The sequence below is a fragment of the Myripristis murdjan genome, chromosome 2 (genome assembly GCF_902150065.1).
Source record: "Myripristis murdjan chromosome 2, fMyrMur1.1, whole genome shotgun sequence".
In the NCBI taxonomy this organism is placed as follows: domain Eukaryota; kingdom Metazoa; phylum Chordata; class Actinopteri; order Holocentriformes; family Holocentridae; genus Myripristis; species Myripristis murdjan.
In genome coordinates, this window is record NC_043981.1 from 8,056,417 (window position 1) to 8,077,560 (window position 21,144).

At 42.9% G+C, this 21,144-nt stretch overlaps 1 protein-coding gene across 2 annotated transcripts in view; it reads right to left on the bottom strand.

Annotated features, from left to right (window-relative positions):
• Nucleotides 1–21,144, bottom strand: part of LOC115372587 (neuronal membrane glycoprotein M6-b-like) — a 47,690-nt gene that overhangs the window by 10,021 nt on the left and 16,525 nt on the right. For both annotated transcript variants that reach the window (XM_030070627.1, XM_030070620.1), the window contains exon 2: nt 15–201. In XM_030070627.1, coding sequence (XP_029926487.1) covers nt 15–201 — 187 coding nt within the window. The remainder of the gene's footprint in view (nt 1–14; nt 202–21,144) is intronic.

Sequence of the window (21,144 nt, forward strand, 5' to 3'; positions counted from 1 at the left end):
TCTGCACGACTTACACCAAGGTGAGGGTGGCGTGGTCGCTGGTGATCCTGGAGAAGTGGTTCTCCAGCATGGTCAGGGTGCCGGTCAGCGCTACGTGGCCGCACCCGCAGAATAGAGCCACGCCCGAGAAGCAGAGGATGGTGGCCACCAGGGAGGCATAGGGCACCCCACCCAGACACTTGATGCAGCACTCAAAGCATCCTGCAGGGGGAGACAGAGAGAGTGGGATTAATTAGGGGGGGCACAGGGCAAAAGGTTTGACTGGTTTTCTTTGCATTTGTTTTGATGCAGTCGCTGGAAAACCTGTTCTCACAGCTACAAAAATATAAATACAATGACAAGTCATCATCTGATCTTATTGCTAAGCCAGTTACAGCACAATTGCAACCTCTTCCGGTCCCACTGGTGGTTTATCATTACAAATACATGTCCAAATTTTGTTTTAAAGTCTACTGGAGATCCCAAGGTTTGCAAAGATACCAAATATGTGCTGCTGAGTTAAAGGGAAATGTGTATAAAATGATGCACAAGACATGTAGATGTTTTCCATTTGATATAATGCTGCAGTCATGCCACAATGGCATCTCGGGTTTGAATATTTCATACTTTAAGTGTGATGTAGCTTCAGTGAAGCATTAAAACCACCAGATACAGAGCATGTATGTGACATTGTTGTACAATATGGAGAAAAAAATTTTTTTTCTACTGTTGAAGCCACTAAAGGGGAAATTTGAGGTAAAAGTAGAGTTTGATGGGTTAACTGCACCTAGTGGAATTGATCCTGGAATGTTTCCAAGAGCAAATCCGGGCCCAAATCTATAAAAACTTCCACAGGAAACACTGATGAGCTGAAATCCCACTCTGAACGGGATCAGACAAAAGAACAAAGCCTAAAACAGTTGAAAGAAGTGAGCGGGGAACTGCTGCTCCTTATCCAGTGCAGATCTGACAGTGCATGACTGGTGTAAAAGCCCGAACCAGTCTCATGATTTTAAGTGAGTGGGAGGTGGACTCAGCACTGCGACAAAAATCGTGATAAAGAGGTTCAGCTTTGGTGATGACACCCCGTTGCAACGCTCGCCCCTCAACAGCACTGTTTTGTTCGTGCGATGCTGCAGCGAGAGGCTTTTCTTTCCTCCCATTGCTGTTTGATCAGACATCCACGGAAAGCAAAGCGGCAACTGGAATTACACCGGAAAAATCTCTATGGTCTCGCATGCGGCGTCAAAAGTTTGTTTTTCTTCAAAAGTGGAAAAAATCCAGCAGTGGGGTGAAATAATCCCACTTGTTTCCAATGCAGTTTCAGTATAAATATGTGGAAACAAGGCAGATCAGCCATCTAGGATCAAGCTAAATGACACTTGATTCAAGAAAATTCTGGAAAAAAGTTGATTCACATTGGAAACAAGTGGGATTATCTCATCCCACTGGCAGATTTTTTCCAGGAAAAACAAGATTTTAGCACCGAAGAAGACGCTAAATGGAGATTTTTGCAGCCACACTGGGCGATCTTCCCCGTCCTGCTCCTCCCTGAGAGCCGACAAGACGAGAACAGCACTTCTCCCTGTCAGCCATGTCAGCCATCTAATCATAGCAGCTTCCCCAGTTAGTATGCGCACACTCCCAGCTCTGCCGGGAGTGTTGAATATTACATGTGAGCCGCGCTACACGCTCACATCAACCCCTCTTTCTCTGAGAGCGCCGCTCCCTCCCTCCCTCCCTCCATCCCTCCGTCTTCCTTTTGTCTTTAAAGAAACATTTGAAAACTATTTTTTTCCTACCAGATTGCATAAATAACTCATGATCTAATTCTAAATAAATGATTTCAAAATAGATGACTTCAGCCGTTTTCTAGGGCATGGGAGAAGGGGGACGTGGAAGTGGCGCTCGTTAGGAGTCCAACCCTTCCAGATGCTTTCGATTTAGCCGCAGTCTGTTTTTTAACCCGCAGAACTTTTTATTTCGAATTCCAGTGGCGATCCCAAAGTTTCCAGAGATACCAAACATGTCCGGCTGAATGACAGGGAAATGTGTGTAAAATGATGCACAAGACATGTAGACATTTTGTTTTATTTGATGCCATGCTGCAGCCATAAAACAGTGGCATCTTGGGTTTGAGTTCATGAGGTCAAAAGAGGAATATTACATGATCAGGAATGATGCAATAAAATAAAAGATGGATCTGTGAGAGAAAGCAGAGAAGCTAAAAGTTACACGAGCACCTGGCATTTTTCAGTTTTCTCCAGTGTCTTTCTCAATTTTTTTTATTTTTTCACACGACTGCAGAATGATGATGAATGATCGAAACTTATCCCCCGTGTTGAAACAATTTCTGCCGAGCGATGATGATGAATTATAAAAATTTGTTTTCCATTAACTGCGGCGGCTCATGAAGCTTCCCGGTGAGTTAGGAGCTCGGCCCGTGTGTGTGTCTGTGTGTGTGTGTGTGTGTGTGTGTGTGTGGTGCAGGTATCGGAGACGAGCTCCCAAACAGGCAGCTCCCATCACAGTCAGGAGGATAAAAAGGAATGAAAAGAAAGAGAGAGAAAGAAAAAAAAAACACATTATATTGAGCACAAGAGTTGCATCTTATATAACGGGCATTAAAAATAGCTCCTCCGGCAAAGCAGGAAGTTACTCCGGGAGAGAGGAGAAAAAAAAAAGAAAAAAAAAAAAAAAGAAAAATTGAACTGTCTTGTGTGTGCCACTTTGCTGTTTCCATGACAACCTGCTCCAATTGGCAACTCTGAAGCATCATTATTTCATGTTCAGACATTTTTTGAATGTAAATGCTTTTTTAATTTTGTAAGCAAAGCCTTGAGAAAAGAAATAATCTGCAGCGCGCATCATGCAGAAATGTAAATTCAGCTGCGAGGAAGTGAAACTGAAATTTCTGGTGAGGAGGGGACGGGCGAACGCTTTTCTGCTGAGATTGTTGCTACACTGCAAAAAAAAAAAAAAAAAAAAATCAGTTTTAACAAGTCAGTTCGTCTCTTTTTTTCAGAGTTTTAGGTAAAACATCTGCCAGTGGGATGAGATGATCCCACTTGTTTCTAATGCTGATCAATTTTTCCACAATTTTCTTGAATCAAGTGTCTTTTTCTTGATACTAGTGGGCTGATCTGCCTCTGCCAAAAAAAAAAAAAAAACCTGGAACAAATAAAAGTGCATGGAAAATAAGTGGGATTATGTCACCTTATTGGCAGATTCTGCAAAATACAAGATTTGAACACATAATTTGAGACGAAATGACTCGTTTTTTGCAGCGATAGGCTTTAACGTTACACCACTAAAGCCGCTGTGTGACGTCTGTGGTCAAAGAGCCTGTGAGTACGAGGAGATCCACTCCAACCTCGTGAGAAACAACACGGGTAGGGGGGGCGAAGACCCTGTGGCACTTTGCATCGACCTCGGCTTCGATCAACACCTTCTGACAGCCGCTGACACTAAGTGATCTGAGTGACGGGCCTCCAGATAAACCACACCACGCCTGTCTCAAATTAACAGCAGCACAAAAACACAGGCACGGTGGGAGAAAAACCTCACCAAAGCACAAAAATGATGCAAAGTTGTTCAACATGTCACATAAAAATCCTCATTTTAGTGGGATTATCTCGTCTCTCTGGCGGATTTCTTGCCTTGTTTGAAGAAAAACAAGATTTTATGAGACTAAATGACTTGTTAAGACAGATTTTTTTTCAAAATAGATGGATAAACGTATTAATTTGGAAAAGAAAACTGATTCCTGTTTTCTCTAAAGTGCAGCAAAGCCACGCGCTGACCAGCTTAAAAGAGCAGATTGATTTCTGCCGCCCTGAGGGATGAGTTGGAGCACATGGTGAGATATTGTCCCTGTTGGGTAAAAACCTCCTAACTCCAGTATTGCTTATTGCCATGTTTTTAAAGCCAGTGGAAGGATTACATGCTCCTGTGTGGGTGGAGAAAATCTACAACGCTCGAGTTTATAAAACCTCTTCAAAAGCCAAGCTGAAATTTTTCAAAAACTGCATAATGGCCTAAAAAAAAAAACTGTGAATGTGCTGTAAAAATATGTCGGGATGCAAAGCGCTGCATGTTTGAGCGACGGGAAACCAACCATCTGAGATGCAACCGTGCTCTCCTCTCCAAGTGTGCCGCTGATGAAGACTCTGTGTTGCGTAACGGAGTGGAGGCCCGTTGCATAATAGATCCAAATCCTATTAATGTTAATGAAGGAGCGAGGCTGGGGAGAGGTGGAGCTGATAAGGCAGGGGCACAGCGGCTCGAAAATCCCGAGCTGAGAAGCAGGCCAGGCCACAGGGGGCTGAAATGGACTCACCGGTCGATACGGGACGACCGGGGGGCTGTTTGGAGCCGCCTCACACTTCATCCTGCAAAAAGGTCCGTCCTGACAAGCAATCGAGCGTTTTGAGCCTTTACTTTTCTTCAGAAGTGAATAAAATCTGCCATTAGGGTGCGACAATCCCACTGCATCAAAGAAATCTCCATCAGTTAGTCTCATATTCTTGTTTTTAAATCTTGTTTTTCTTTAAACAAGTGGAAAAAAAAATCTGCCAGTGGGATGAGATAATCCCACTTGTTTCCAGTGCACTTTCATGGGATTTTTTTTCTGTGAACACACGTAAATGTGTTGAAATAAAGCAGATTAGGCACTGGTATCAAGAAAATGATTCAAAAAAATTCTGGAAACAATGATTACCACTGGAAACAAGCAGGATAATCTCATCCCACTGGAGGAATTTTTCACTTGTTTGAATAAAAAACAAGGTTTTGACGCTGAATGTGAGACGAAATCACTGCTGATGGAGATTTTGTGTAAATGCGAGGCAAGAGTGAATCAAGAGGAGGAGGATTATTTTGAAACCAGTGGAGTGATGCGCCTCATTAAAAGTCATGAAAATCTTCAAATGGTACTGGAAACAAACAAAATTGTCTCCGATTTTCCATTCTGTTCACTCCACTTTGAAAAGAAAAAAAAAACATGATTTTTAAGAAGAAATCCCGGATTAAATGAGTTGTTCAGACAGATGTTTTGTTTTTGCAGCGGCTTCATGGATGAATTCCCCGCCTGGGTTTAAACAGTGAAAGGGCCCCTCATCCGGCCTGCCTGCGGCCATGCCTGCCGACTGTTTGTCAGCCGCAGTTTAAAAGTGCGCTAATGGGAAACAGACAGGCCGCAGCGGTCAGCTCCAGCCGGCCCTAATGGAAATCAATGGGCTATTCATTAGAGTAGAATTTAGGTGACACGGCGAGGTTGGCCCATCGCTCTCACTTTACCTCGCTCCGTCTCGCTACCTCCTCTGCTCCCTCTCTCCCTCTCTCTCTCTTTCTGCTGCATCTCCCTCAGGTGAAATATGACTGCGGGGTCGAGAGACACTTACAGTGAGACAGCTGAGTTCAGCGCCGAGACCCTGGACAGATGCTGGATCATATTTCAGCGCGACGAACTCACACCCAAGAGCCATTAAGCCGGGGCGCTGCGTTTGCCATTTTGTGGGATGTGTATTCGTTTCAATACCCGAGAACAAGAGCGGAGAAATCTCAGTGTGATTAAAGGAACAGTTCACCAAAAATACAATCAAAGACATTTTCTGTCTTAACGCCTGTGTAATCTATCTGTGCGATTTGGCGAGGTTTTCCAATCTGGCAATCTGTGTCTATGCACCTCTAATTTGGAATTGTGGATAGATGCAGTTTGTTCCATTTTTGGAAAGAGTTTTTCACATGTAAATCGTTGATGGTTCGAGCTCCACAAAACAAGACAATCCAGCGCCGTTGTCCTATAGGGTGAAGGAGGATAGACTGGAAACCTCAATAACTCACAGAGAAACGATTTGGATGGATAGACGGAACTCGGGGAAAGTGGGAAAACATTCTTTTTTTGTATTTAGGGTGAACTATTCCTTTAAGGATTAGCTACCCCTGCTGTTAAAGCCTGCTGTCTTAACAAAAAGATGTGCGACTGGCTGGTAAGATATACTCTCAACTGTTGGGGCCTGCAGGGCAGAACTGGAGAACGTCGCCCCGCTTAAAAGAGGATCTGAGTCGGCGGCTGTGGGTGACAATTAAGCAGCGACGCTGAGAGAGCGCCACGAGAGAGCCCCACTTGTTTTGTTTTCTCCTTTTTCTGCCAGCAACGCTGCGAGAGTTTTTCCTGATGGTGAACTCGCCAGGCACTTCCAGCACAGTGGTTCAGCTGTCAAGACACTCAGCCCAAACGCTTTATGATGCCAGAGAGAGAGAGAGGGAGAGAGAGGGAGAGAGAGAGAGGAAAAGAGAAAAAACTACATATAATATTGCTACATTTTAGTATATATCTATTCTACTACACCTTTTCAGCTACTATAATCTGTTCTTTTTTATATTATTGTTACAATTATTATTATTCAAACTACAATTACTGATACTATACTGTTTTTTTACGATTACTGTTTTATTTACTATTACGGTTGTTACTATTATTACTATGCTCACCAGAGCTTTGGCAGAATGCACTGAACTGAACTGAACTAAATAAGAAATGATGGAGGGAATGGGTGAGAAATGAAAGAGAGAGAGAAAGGGGGACAGAGAGAGGGAAGGGGCGAGGTGATGTGAGGGGGTAAAAAGAAAAGTGATGAAGACAGGGATGTGGAGAGAGAGAGAGAGGAAGACAGAGGAGAAGGAGGAAGAGGGAAAGAGAGGAAGACGGGAGAAAGAAAGAGGAGGATGAAGGAAATGGAAGACAGAGAGGAGGATGAAACGAGAAAGCAAGGAGGGAGAGGGAGGTAGAGGAAAAAGGAGAGAGACAGAGAGTAGAGGAACAAAAGGAGGGAAGAAGAGCGAAGGTGAAAGAGGCAGAGCGAGCAAGCAGGAAGAAGAGCAAGAAGTAGAAGACGGAGAGAGAGAGAGAGAGAGAGTGTGTGTAAGTGAAAAAGCAGTTCTTGGCCCCGGGGCCGGCAAATAGCAGTTGCCATGGCAACGTGTTACCCACGACCCAGTTCAAGCGGCAGCGTAGTCCTTCGCAGCCGCTTTGCTCTTCTCGCACACACACACACATCTCACCCTCCGCACACACACAAACGTAGCATGATGTAACCTCCATCACAGCACACGGGCCGATGCTAAACGGTGGCGGTCGTCGGAGATTTGAACCCGACCCAGACAACAAACTGACCGAGAGCTTCAGAAACAAAGACAAAAAAAAAAAAAAAAAAATGAACAAGTCATTTCATCTCATATTCAGTGTTTAAATCTTAAAAAAAACTTCACTTTGTGCGATCCGAAGCTTCTCATTGGACGAGAAAACATTTTAAGCTCTTTGATTGGATGAGGGAGACCGCGATCTAAACACAGGATGTCAACAAGACCTTTGACCAGTTGCTACCAACCCGTTACGTCAAAGATTGTCAATGAAATACAAAATATAAAGCTTGTGGACTTGGCGCTCACTTTCTGACACAACTAAACCAGCGGGAAAATTTGTAAAACTTTCCGTGTTAGTGCAGATATTTGATGTTATATTTTATGTTATATTGGAGAGAGCAGAAGTTCGACATGACCGCGTTAATGCGTTTGCTCAAGTATCATTTCTGACGATGCTCTTCCATGTTAATGACTGGGAGAAGTCGTGCAGAAGTTGCATGTTCCTAAGAAATAAAAGCATCTCGGGAGAAGACGAGAACGTTTTTTCCAAGTGGCTTTAAATATGTGGCAAAATTTGGAGAGGGCTGCAGCAAACATCAGATGGGTCGGCTGGTCAGACGGCGACTCTGCCAGGCTCTCCGAATCGAGCAGGCACTCTTTCTTTTATCCACAGTCTTTGGTTATGCTACCACTCTGATTATGTGCAAGTTCCTTGGCGCCGGCACGAAGAAATAAAGAAGAAACAGAAGTCGCCGCCAAGAAATTACAAAACATGTCGCCTTGCAAACCTGTCACACTGCCATTCGGGGAGTTTTAATCGGCCGGGACAGAAGTTAATTTGAGTTTGATTTTGTAGAGGTTGCAGTTCAAAAATGCTGAGGGTAAAAAACGTAAATGTTAACGAAAAAATCTAATTTCCTAAAGTATTCAAGAGAGGTAAGCTGGATGGAAGTGAATGGGCTGTAGCTGTAAGTGACCCTGGTGTTCTCCTTTAATAGCAGTTATTACCTGTCATCTACTAATGGCTGTAATATTACCTCAATTGATGTACCATATTGCTCTGGCTACATAGATCCCCCCCCCCCGTCCGTCGTACCTATAAAGCAGATTTAACTACGACTGAGAGGGAGACGGAGAACATTACATCGACGATGCTGACAGATAATGATTTGCCATAAACTGTACAACCCAGTGATTATCCCCAACTGTTACTATGCACAGTGCATCTGCCGAGGAATAACAGCGTTAATAAAGCTTTGCGAATGTTTCAGCGGCCGGTCTGGTCCCTGCCTGGGGCGCTACTCCAATTTAGAAAGCACCGTATTCATTATGGGGCAATTTCCTCACAGTGCATTGTGGGTAGATTCCCAGAAGAGTTGTGGAGGACCAGAGAGAGAGAGAGAGAGAGAGAGAGGTATGGGAAAATAAAAGTGTGTGAGAGAGAAGGGTACATCTCTTGATGAGCGAATTCAAATGGCTGCTGCCTGCTTTAGATGAGTTGCAGATGAAAAAGAAGCCCCATCTGTTTGATGAGAGCGGACTACAGGCATGACGACACACACACACACACACACACACACACACACATGCTCATATGTTGTGTGAAAACCTCTCTGATTTTGATGGTGTTGATGTTTCCACCTTTGACTTTAGAAAAGGGTTTCCTGACAGATTTTTTTTTTTTTCCAACTCTCTCAGACCCCCTGGGCTGAGGAAACTCTTTCACAACCCACTAGATAAGAGCAAAAGTAGGTTCAGACTGATTTATCACTTTACCAATATAATCAAACTGATCTGTCTTTTTTTTTTTTTTTTTTTTTTTAAATACAGTATATCAGCGTATCCATGTCTTCCCCTTCCTTTCCAAAATTAAGTTATCATTATCTCGGTCTCTTTTTAAAATTTTTTTTTTATTATTTTTTTTTATTTTTAAATATTTTTTAATATTGCATCGATTTTTTCAAATTTAAAGATAATGTCTATGGCCACAAAATATCGACTATAGGCTGCTCCAGTTTCTTAACAGCTGGCAGTTTGGTGATATGAGGTTTTCACCATAAACTCCAGCATACACGCCACATGATTTCAACTTGAAAGATTTTGCAGTAAAGTCGATTTTGACAAGTCAACATTATACACACACACACGGGCGTCTAAGACAAACTAACGGCACAGCTTCCGGGCTGAACGTTTCTTAAAAATCCCTTTGGTGCGAATTAAACAACCACTCACCTCAAGAAGGCGTCACTACATTAGTGCCAAGCATGTCTTGCACACACACACACACACACACACACACACACACACACACACACAGTGCACAGTGCAGGTGGTGAATCTCAGGTGGGAGGGGTGGGAGAGCGTTTGTATAAAGTTACCTACACAAGCTTTAAGGGTATTGAACTTGCGTTTCCTTTTCATTTCCTGCGATAAATCATTTCGCAACTGTTCCTGTTCTCCCCTCCTCCCATTCAACACACAGTCATCTGAAAAATGCTTCCAGTAATCGGCTTGTTTGCAGTGTCGATCAAGAGGTGACAATATGCTCCACGCCAGGTAAGAGGATCATGCCCAGCGGCCATCACCGCTCCCCGACCACAAACCTTTTCCCACGGTGCATGGCTGACCCTAATCCTCTGTTTGTGAGAAACCCTTGGCTGGTTATGCGGCGTTATGGAGGCCGAGGCCACAAGGTCAGCATCTGGCCCGGCGAAACCGAGCATGATGAAATGAACGGCTTTTCAAATCCCGTTTTTGGCTCTGCTGCCTGATCAATACTTTCATCCTGCTGATCTGCAGGCCTTGTTGCGCTGCTGCTGCCCACCCATCCTCCACTTCAATCCCCCCTCTCTCTTTCTCTCTTTCTCTCTCTCTCTCTCTGGCCAGTCTGGGCTCAACTCTGACAGCTGGGCAACAGCCCCAACTCCCAAGACACACACACACACACATGCACACTCATACATAATGAATATACAAAAAATTATATACAAATAGACAGAAATGCATACACTGATGGGACATGTATGCTCACACACAGATGCAAACACACACACACACACACACACAGAAACAAATTCTTCATCTGGCATAAATTACAGTAAGCTTGCTTGTATGTTTGCATCTGAAGCACCCTGTTCAGTGGTGGCGCCTCTGCATGCAGCATCAATTATAAGTGTGCGAGTACGGGAAAACAGCAATCAGTGCAACTTACACTGCAAGAAAAAGACTTATAATTAATGTTTAAATCTTGTTTTTCTTTAAACGAGTAGAAAAAAATCTGCCTTATTCTACATATTTGTATTAGTTCCCAGGAAAAAGCCCCTCAAACAAGTGAAACTGCATTGGAAACAAGTGGGATTATCTCATCCCACTGGTGGATTTTTTCCTTGTTTGAAAGAAAAACAAGATTTTAACACTGAATATTTATACTATTTCCAACTATTTAAATGAGTGCAGCACACTTCACAACTGGCTATGCATACATTTAGTCTTTAAAGAGCAACAGTCATGTTCTGCGTCATCAAATATTCATGTTTTGTCGGGGAGGTGAGGTGCATTTCCTTGTCTCCGTGCCGCTGCTTGTCGCTTGGTGCGTGAAGGCCAGCTGAGCTGCAGCTGGAGTGCTTTCACACTCCTCCGCTGCCTGGGAAGAGTGGGAGTGCAGCGTAGTGCAGCACTTCATATCTGTCTGATATAGATCCACCTGTGATCCAGCAAAGTGTGGGACTACAGCTCGCTCTGCACTCCTTCACTGTGTTTGAATAAGAGCGTAACACAATCTCACAAATCTGCAATTAAAAACACAGCACAGCACTTTTTAAAGGACTGTTGTTAATTTAAGTCTTGATTTGAGAAAGTGATACCTTTTTTTAATCAGCGTTGGGGTGGAATAATTAATCAATTAACGGATTAATCCATTAATCTTTTGACCTATAAAGTGCAATACTGCAATACTGAACAATGAGGTTCAGATAATGACTTTATGAGTTGTTTTTTTAGTTTTTAAATGCATAAATAGTTCTTTGAAGATGAACTCTTCAATCCAATCTCCAAAACTGACGTCTACAGTAATTGCCAATAACAGAAACTGCTTCACACTGTAATTAGGACTATGTGTCTTTGAGAATAGACGTTTTTCACAGCAGCTTTTTCACATGAAATAGCAGGTAAACATGTGTTGCTGATGATATTAATGAAGGCTGTGTTCCATTTAGGTCTAACAGAGCCAGGGTCCTGCTCTTGTGCATGCGGGCTCATTGGAAAGACTGTGCTACACTGAAATGAAAGAAAACCTTAATCAATGTCATTGGTAAAACCTGTGTTTACCTGCTATTTCAGGTCAAAATGGCTGCTGTGAAAAAGCTCCGTCCCTCTGTGAAACTCGTGTTTTTTATTTCTGCCCCAAGATAAGTCAGAGTGTTTGTGGGACGGTTTTCTCGCCCCCACCCGGCCACCCTGTCACATAATGTTTTCTAATCCCGCCTGTGTGTACTTACCCACCCTGGTCTAATATCACCACAAGTAACCTAAAAACCTTTGCAGGGCTCTAATCTGCTGGTCAGATTAAAACCATGAAGGTGCTAGTCCTGATAGCGGCCGCAGACTTTAACTCCCATTTCATGCAAAAATTGTGTTTTTGACATATAATCCAACAGCTGACAACACTAAGACTGGTAAATGGAGGTTAATGACGGACCTGGGTCAAAGTTTATTTGAAGTCGTTTTCAGAAAGCTCTAACAGCTTGCACATGCCACTCTGTGGAGGCACATGAATGGAGATTTCTAGGGATGCACTCAATTTCTTTTTTTTTTTTTAATGCCCATACCAATATCTGATATTTTCCTACCCAAAATAACCAATACCGATATGGCTTTTTGTAAGAATTGTGATACAAATGCAGATGCAAAACAGGTTCAGCTTTTCAGAAAGGCCTGTCTTAAAAAATGTGTTTGTTTGTTTTTTTAAAGCAAAAGATCATGTTAGTTTTACTCCATTGCTGATTTTACAGTTGTATTAAATGACATGCTCCTGGAAAAAAATGATCATACGAGTGCCAATTTCCCAATCAGCCAATATTGATATGATGTTTTATAACTAAGTTGGGGAACAAAGACCACGTCCTCATCGCTCACCCCCATCCCTCCATCTCTTCAACCCTCAATCCATCCCTCCTCCAACATCTTCTCCGCCTTATAAGAAACTATTTTTAATTCATATCTGCATAAAATTATGTTTTTAAAGCCAATATATCGGCCTATTCCTGGTATTTTCTTCAGTGTGCTCCATGGAGCCACTATCATCATCTGTATTATTTCATCTAACACTCTTCGCTTCCTTTTAGTTATTTCAGATAATGAGGCAAGCACAATTAATCGCACATCATTAGAGGAGCTCAAACTCGCACAGCTTCAGTGTGAGGTGGCAGGGCGTCCACTGACCTCCTACACTCTGATCTCCTCAGTGTCAAAAGTCTCTTAATCGAAACGGGCCTCTCTTTACTCCCCGCCTCTTTTCCTAGCAATCTTGTATTCAAACCCACAGTCGCCACGTGATCACCTGTCTGTCCCGCATCGCAATCGGCCGACTCAGCGGAGCGTAAGGAGCGCTATTAGTCGCTGAGTCCTGTCCCACCTAAATGTAAAATGGCCCCTCTGGCCAGCAGTGCCGGCTAAGTCACTGCCTCTGCAGTTACGCAACCAACTTGGCTAATGTTGCTTTCCCTGCGATGTCAAAGAAGTCGGTGGCCCTCCCATGGACCCCTGCGCCTCCACTCCCCTCCCCTTGATGTGATTATGGAGATTCACTTTCCAGCAGCCTCAGGGCCTGGGTATGCACTTTATGTGTGTGTGCGCTAGTGTGTGTGTGTGTGTGTGTGGTGCAATGGCGCGGGTGTCCAAATGAGCTTGGTTTCTCAAATATGATTCACTGTGGAGAGTCTCATTTACTGTAAAACAAAGACATTTTCTGCACAGGCCGGTAACATATGAAAAACAAACCTGTGTATTTATATACAGAAAATAGGTCTTTGCTGTGGCTATTCATTAAAAATGGTAAACAGATGGTAAACCAGAACTTAAAATGCAATGAGGACATGAAAAAAGGAACAATTTCTTCGAAGGCTCTGTGCTAGATAGCAAAAAAAAAAAAAAAAAAAAAAAAAAGAAATATATGCAATTCACCATTTTTTCTGGGGCTGTTTATCTTTCATCAGCAATTCAGTGTTTCCATATTCATTAAACCATGCAAGGCAACCGCAAACCAAAAAGCCCCAACATAAATATGATGATATGAGATGCAAGTGTAAACATAAGACACAAAGTATCCAAAGAACAACAGGTTTATTGCTGTGAGCTGAACCAAAACCAGGACCAAAACAGAGAGGCCCGGAGCCAAAATGTCCCCAAGTCACCGGGGCCACACCACGTTACAGTACAGGCGGGGCCATCTATTGATGTCAGTCATATCTAATGATGACGAGTGCTAATCGGCATCAGGCGGTTTATGGGATATGGATGAGAGGAGCAGATTGGGCATCAGTGGGTGATGGAGGAAGGCCAGAGGAGGTTGGCATCGCTCAGGAACAAGGCATGCTGCGCCAACCTGCCACTTGCTGCTATTCATATACCCGCTGTAGACTAACGCAGACACACAGGGGCAAGCACGGAGCCAGCGTTGAGGTAATGCATTATTTTGTGCAGACACGTCCGCCTTGCAATTCCTGTGATCTGTTATTGGCTACGTTTTAACGCTGGAACACCATCATTGTGTTTTTTTCCCCATTTTTTTTTTTTCATTTTCGCTCACAATTTTTTGGTAGAAAAGCATATCTGCTGACTGGAAAACATTGTTACAAATAGATTAGCAGCTTATTCTTCATTTGATTATACTCCGATATAGGATGGTGGGAAGTGAGAAATGCATCATTACACAAGTGCATTCCAGCACATGTAGCCCTATTCATATGCTGATCGTCTCCACCCCGCGCCTGCTTACACACTCATTCATAACTTGTATCATAGTTGATAATCTATACATTTAAAAAATCTATATTTTTCTCTGCAAAACTCTTAGTTACACTGATATTGTTCATGTGTAGCAGCCATTTCCAGGTCTTGTTGATTGTTTTTTTTTTTTTTTTTTTAAATAAAACCCTAATGACATGGAAAGCACCGCCCCATGAGTTGATGGGATTGGTTCCTCAGGTTTATGGCGTCAAGAGCCTTGCCCATCTGAGTCTCTTTTTGAATCTGTCCTTTGCACGCTCCCGTTTCAAAGTGGAGAGGCTTATTTGGCTCCTGATCTGTCTTGTAGCAAATGAAAAACACCAGCTGGACATGTTAGCAAGGTTAAAAACTTGATTTTTCATCGGAGTGGGTCCTTAAGAGCGAGATGCAAAAGTAGTTTCCATCCATGAATACTTTATGTAATCAGTTCCTTTTTTAGTTATGTAATCAGGGAAAGTAACTCATTACCTTTTAAATGGGACTCTTCCCAAAACTGCATACCTAACATAGCAATTAGTGCGCAATCATATCACATATTGTTTGCTTTGTAAGCATGCAAATGGAGAAAAAAAGCACTTTTAAATGTAAATGTGAGCGCAGTGCGTGGAGTGAGAAAGCCGAATCTGAACACACAATAGCGCACCACATGGTCTCGCCCACACATGTGCGCACAAAAATAGACCCTTTCTTCAGCGCAACCATTGCACCGACACAGACATTCCCCTGAACGACTCCTGGTCGTTGACACGTAAACAAATACAAGCGCACACACTGACACACACACACACACACACACACACACACACACAAACGCCCACGCACACACACACACACACACACACACACACGTATCCAGATGGAGGCTGACAGCATGCTTTGGGCAAATGGCTTCAAATGAGGAACACATGAGCCTCTCCCTGTGTGACGGCTTTCACATGCTCTCGCAACCTCATACACCTTGAGGGTGAGAGGAGAATAGGCGAGGTGCGCGCGTGTGTGTGTGTGTGCGCGTGTGTGAGAGAGCAATAACAAACAAGGGAGGTAGAGAGAGGGGAAAGACACATCGAGGAGTGAGAGAGAGAGAGAGAGAGGGAAATACTTGGGGAAACAGTGAGTTTAAGAGAGTTTAGGTGGAGGAATAACACTGTGTGTGTGTGTGTGTGTGTGTGTGTGTGTGTGAGGATGTGTTTGTGAGAGAGGGAGAGAGAGAGACAGCTGCGTAATTATAGTCTGCCCAAGTGGAAAATGTCCCCTGTCGAATCAGCTCCTATTACAATCAGCGTTCCGACTGCTGGTGAAATTTTTGGGAAATTCATGGAAATTTAGTCGCGAGGTGCGTCCGATTCGAGGAATAAAAGGGAATTTCAAGGCCGGAGGGTGTTAGCAGCCACAGCGAGCAGCTATGTAAAGAAGCCACATGTCAAGGAAGAAAAGACATCAGCTGTTGCTTCTGGTTTACAACTATTTCCCATTTCTAAAAATAAAGAAAAAAAATAAAGGGACAGCTCAAATACTAAAAATAATCGTTTCTTTTTTTTCCTTTTTTTTTTTTTTATCAAACCTGGCAAACTGTAACACAAGCTTTGACAGTGTGCCAGCTTCAAGTACTTGAAGTTTTGTTTGCATCATTAAGGGAAACAATTTACGGCTTTTTATTTATTGATTTATTTTAATTTTTTACCTTCCCAACTCATGGCAAAACATTTTTCCCTGCACAATGTGGAAAACCTCCAACTGTAGTAACTCTGCGTGCAATGCTGCTTTCAGCTGTGTTTACATGCTTAATGCAAAAATGTTGTATACTCTACACATTAATTACTTCCATGAGTGTCTTTTCTGATAATTTACATTCATGAAACGGGTGCCTAGAGAAAGCTGCTTGCGCTATTTCCACGGAAAGTGGATTACAAGGTCGAATAACATGAAACATATGGCCTACATAGGTAAGAAATCCATTTACCACAGCACAAGAATAGCCAGGCCACCAGTGGGCACCCAGTTTTAACTTCACTTGCATTACCTCAAGTGTGAAAAGAGCCACACATTTTTATTTTATGAGCAAAACTGAGTGGTTGGAGTAGTTTGGTGACATCCTGGAGACCAGACTGCTACTAACAATAATGATAGGGAGAAAAAAAATTGATTTTGGGCAATAAAAGAAGGAAGGAGAATCTGTGCAATATCATCAAGGATATTCGCCCAACCAACAGGAACTGCTCTTGTCCTCTCTCTCTCTCTCTCTCTCTCTCTCTCTCTCTCCCTCTCTCTCTCCTGCCTCATGACCCGACTGATGACCATCACACAGCATCGCTCCACGGGGGTTGGCCTTCAGAGACGAGGCCACAACATGGACTCAGCTGGCCTGTACTCCCGGTGCTTTTCTCCCAGCCTTCCCTGCAAAACTGTCCCACGCGGCCTCTTCCTGATGTCCTGATGCCACCCCCGTTCATCTCCACTTGCTTTATCGCGGTCACAGACATTTAAGAATTTGTTTGTAGGATCTCATTTGGACCACTGAATGTTGTATTAGGCTAACATGGGGTCATCACTGGGAAATTATCATAAATAGGACAGTGTAACACCATAGGATTATGCAAATATCACAAAGATGGAAGATTAAAATGTAGACACTTAACAGTAATCATTTGTCAGATTCTATGAAGGCAGGCATATGAGAAAGAGATGATTTCACAAAAAAAGTACATTTTCTCTGGAATTACTGCACTACCTTTACACTACCTCAAATATGAAAACTCAAAAAGAGTGAAAGACCAGGAAACTGTGACTTTTTCTGTGCTTTTCAGTCAAGTAACCGATTAAATGGGGAGCAAAATGCATCACGAAGAGTTCCCAAACAGTTTTGGTCAGGTGGCGCCAATAAAAATCAGCCACCATAACTTCATCAGCGACTGCCTCTTCAATCCTCTCAACGTGTCGGCCTGAAACTTCTTACTTTAATCTGCTAAGACGGAGCCGCAGGGTGCGCGAGTCAAACAGCCCTGATTTCAGCGTTCTGTGAGGAAATTTAAAAGCGATTAAGAGCAGATATCTTTCAGGGTGCTGAGCTTCAGAGGCGGCGAGTGCGACTGCTCTGCCCCCAACTGCAGAAAATAGCGACAAAACCCTTCGCCTCTCCAGACAATGATGTAATCTCTCACTATTTTGATCTGAACCTCATAACCAAGGACAACAAGCCCAGCGCGGAGTTACGTAAGAGTGGGCGCACATCTATGTGTGTGTGTGTGTGTGTGTGTGGAAAGGAAGGTGTGTGCTAACCAACCAACCAGATAGAGATAGATGGAGAATAGACTACATTGCACACCTAATGACAGATTTCACAAGTTGTCCTGTCTCTTAATCGTAGATGTGCACACACTACGCTATTAGGCAGATGTGGTATCACACATATCCCTTAATGATAAGTCAGTATTTATTAATATGCACATTAAAATACATAACATGCACCAAAAAAAACAAAAAAACAAAGCAACATGGCCTGAATGGTTCTTAGAGAGAATTTGAGGTACAGTAAGTAGGGCTCATTGGAAAAAAGGTAATGGTAGTTAGGCTTGATGTGTTCCAAATTATTACCCCTGCATTATTATGACTCATTATTGTTCATTTAACTTATTTGATGCAACTTTTCCGATCTGTAAAGCCCTTATGCTACGTGATGGTCTGGGCAGACAATCGACTCCAGTCTGAAAGTCTGAAATCAGGACCAGCCCCAACAATTTGGGACAGTTTGGGTCTAAAATGATCAGATTATCCTAGTGTGTGGCCAGAATTAGAGCCTAACAATGTCTGTAGCTCACCTGGGAGGTTCTGTCTGTCTCTGCCCAAAATACCTCAGACTAATCAAACATAATTGCACCTAAGAGAGCATACCATTGGCTGGTGTGTCTTTATCCGAGTCCTGAGCCCGGTCCACATCTATAGACGCACAGACTAGAGATTATGGCGAGCAATCATGCAAAAAGATCAATCCCTATTCTGCCCCCTCTAGGATTATAAACCAAGCCCGCGTTCTGTGTTCATTTTCCAGTTTATAATTACTCTTGGCTCAGTGTCATGCAGAGACACTACAGAGACGCTCCTCTCTCCCTGTGAGCATCCGCAATCAAGAACGCGGACTGTTTACTGTAATTAAGGTGACTAATGTAGTCGCTTCTAATGAACGCGATCTTTACGGTGAAAAGTGTGAACACGTGTCGTTGATGCTGGTGCATGCTGGGAGAGTGCACTGTTTCCCGCCAAGCCATATACTGGAGGGATCACCACACGAGAACTGAGACTAACATTACTCGTACAGAAGCCTAAAAGTGTTTTTGTGCAGCTCAGTCGGGCTCAGTTCCCATGAGGAGAACTTGTTGCAAAAATGTTGAAGTTTTCTTGCAAAAATAGTTATCTCCAATTGTATTCATCTCTATAGACCATGTTTTTCCAGTTAATATCAATTAAAAAGTCATGGTAATATTGGCTTTTGCACCAAAAGTTTGGATTTTAGACTGTATTCACCTCTACAAACTATTATTGGATAATACCAATACTAGTAGTGGATTTTGGAATCCTAGGAGTGACATTTATCTGTTTCTGCAAAATGATATATTCATATTCAACCATGGTACTGGATAAAATTTTATTAAATCGGCTGAATAAAACAGCTCGACGAATGGCAAATGTTTGTTTTCAGGAAACATTTTAGAAGATGGAGCAAATATAGTCCTAGCATTCAGACAACAAACTGTTACTAAACTCAGGGCTGAGCCAGACTTGTCTTTTTAGTAGTTCAAGTTTCAGGCTTCTAGTTTCCATATAGTTGCCCCTGAAGGTGAAACTGTTATCACGCGGAAAAATAAAGCATCTGTTTTGTGGTTTCCAAGTCTAAAAGTTCAAAAGTTACTGGGTCAACTGATCAATGGAGAAAAACCCACATCTTCTAGCTGACACTGTGTATACTGTGTATTCCCCCAGGTTCATAAATATAGCATGGAAAACACCAAAAACCACATCCACCTGCTTTAATACAGCTGTTAAACCACAAATGCGCCGTACCAAATCAGAGGAAGTAGCGCTGGCACACACAAACGCAAGCTTCTTACATGCATGCTCTTGCCTTCTTGCCCTCACTGTAAATCTTCAGCATCTTAATGGATGCTGTAAGCTGATGGTCACATTCCAGATGTCAAAGGCACACACACACACACACACACACACACACACACAAATGATAGCACCGACAAATAGGCCATCCTCAAATCCAATCTATTTCGGCAGGCTCGCAGAGCTGCTGGTGTGGGTGGACTCGGTTGTGCAACAGTGCACCTGGAGCGCAACAGCCCACGGAACCGCAAAGTGCAATGCCTCACCGTGGTAATCAACATAAAATGGTGATTATGGGATTCAAATGGTTAATTGCTCCGTCTAAAAATGGCTGCTCTCTGGAGTGTCTGATTCAAACAGGCTCGCCCACTCGATCATCTGAAACGCCATGGCAGGGGCTCTCATTGGACACCGGCCTATGCGTAGCGGTGTGCCTCAGGAGGGGATGATGTAATGTCTTTAAAACATCACTGTTGAGGGACACCCCGCTCTTCTGCACCTTACGTCATGGCTCTGGAGCAGAAAAACCTGTCCATATAGATCATGACCTGGCTGAATTATCTCAGCCAACTAATGCAGGAAGAATCGTAAATTACTCTAAAGATGTTTTCAAGTTAAATTATGTGAGGGCTGTGGTCTAAAACAGGCCCGCCATAAGGATATGATCAGGTCATCTACAAATATCTATTATTAAAAAGTGACATTGTGTATTATCAGCAACTCATATTGGAATATTACTGAAGCTTTTAGATTAATCATGACACTTGCATCCAAAATAGTACCATTTTAAGGGACAAAATCAAGTCATTTTCTCACAGTGAGCAATTAATTTTAGGTATTACAACAGAACAGCGACAACTTCAATTTCCCACACTGGTCCATGTGAAAACTGATGGCAAAACTGCAGGACAGGAAGAGGAAAAAAGCCGGGGAACACTGTAATTAGGACATTGCTGTGAGGGGAGAGTGTGTGTAAAGCCCCTTTGGCCCATTAGCGCTGACTTGGGCTCAACTTTGTGTATCCTGCTCTCTGCAGCTGACTGGACAGATGGGAGTCACGCCAGATCAGCTGCAAATACAAATGTGGGTGAACTTTGACCTCCAGTTGGTGACCAGAACCAACTACTTTGTAAAAACATTATTTTTTTGCATCCTTATACGTCTTATAACAGACTAGCGCCACTTACCATGATGTACACTAGCAACATAAATCATAAAGATCCATGTTCAGCAAATATCAGTAAATATGAAATGTGTTTTGGTGGGTTTATTCTTTTTACCTGACACATTGGTGATATTACAATATATTATTGCAGTGATATTAGTAATAATATTACATGAACAATTCCATCTCCAACATAGGTGAGTGTGATTTTACAACCAGGCCACAATAAAAACAAATCAGATACTAGCACTCTGTATGGGCGTCAAGTCCACCCCGCCTACCTCCCACACACAAAGACACACCTACACCTCTGCCAATGCAATATCATTCAATAGGATTATAGCCAGAGCAAGAGTTTACTGTGTGTAAATTCGGATTGTTAGTCAAATGTAATGACGGTCAGCGCCATACACATGACATGACATCGAGATTTAAGCTTTTATGGTGTTTTTTGTTGCTTTTTTAAATCAAAAATCCCTCAAGTAAGCCGTGTGAATTTAATGGGAGCCCATTTCACAGCATCACCCCACTATTTCAATTAGAGCATCCACTGCAAAGCCACAGCTCAGTGAGTGTACGTGTGTATGTGTGTGTTTGTGTGTGTGAGAGAGAGTGTATGAGTGTGTATGTGTGCGCGCACCCTAAGGACGTTACATTAATAGGGCCGTGTGGCGGGCAGTAAGTGATGGACATAATAACCTTCCCTCTGCGTCAAGTGTTACCACTGTTGATCCTTTGTGTGTTTT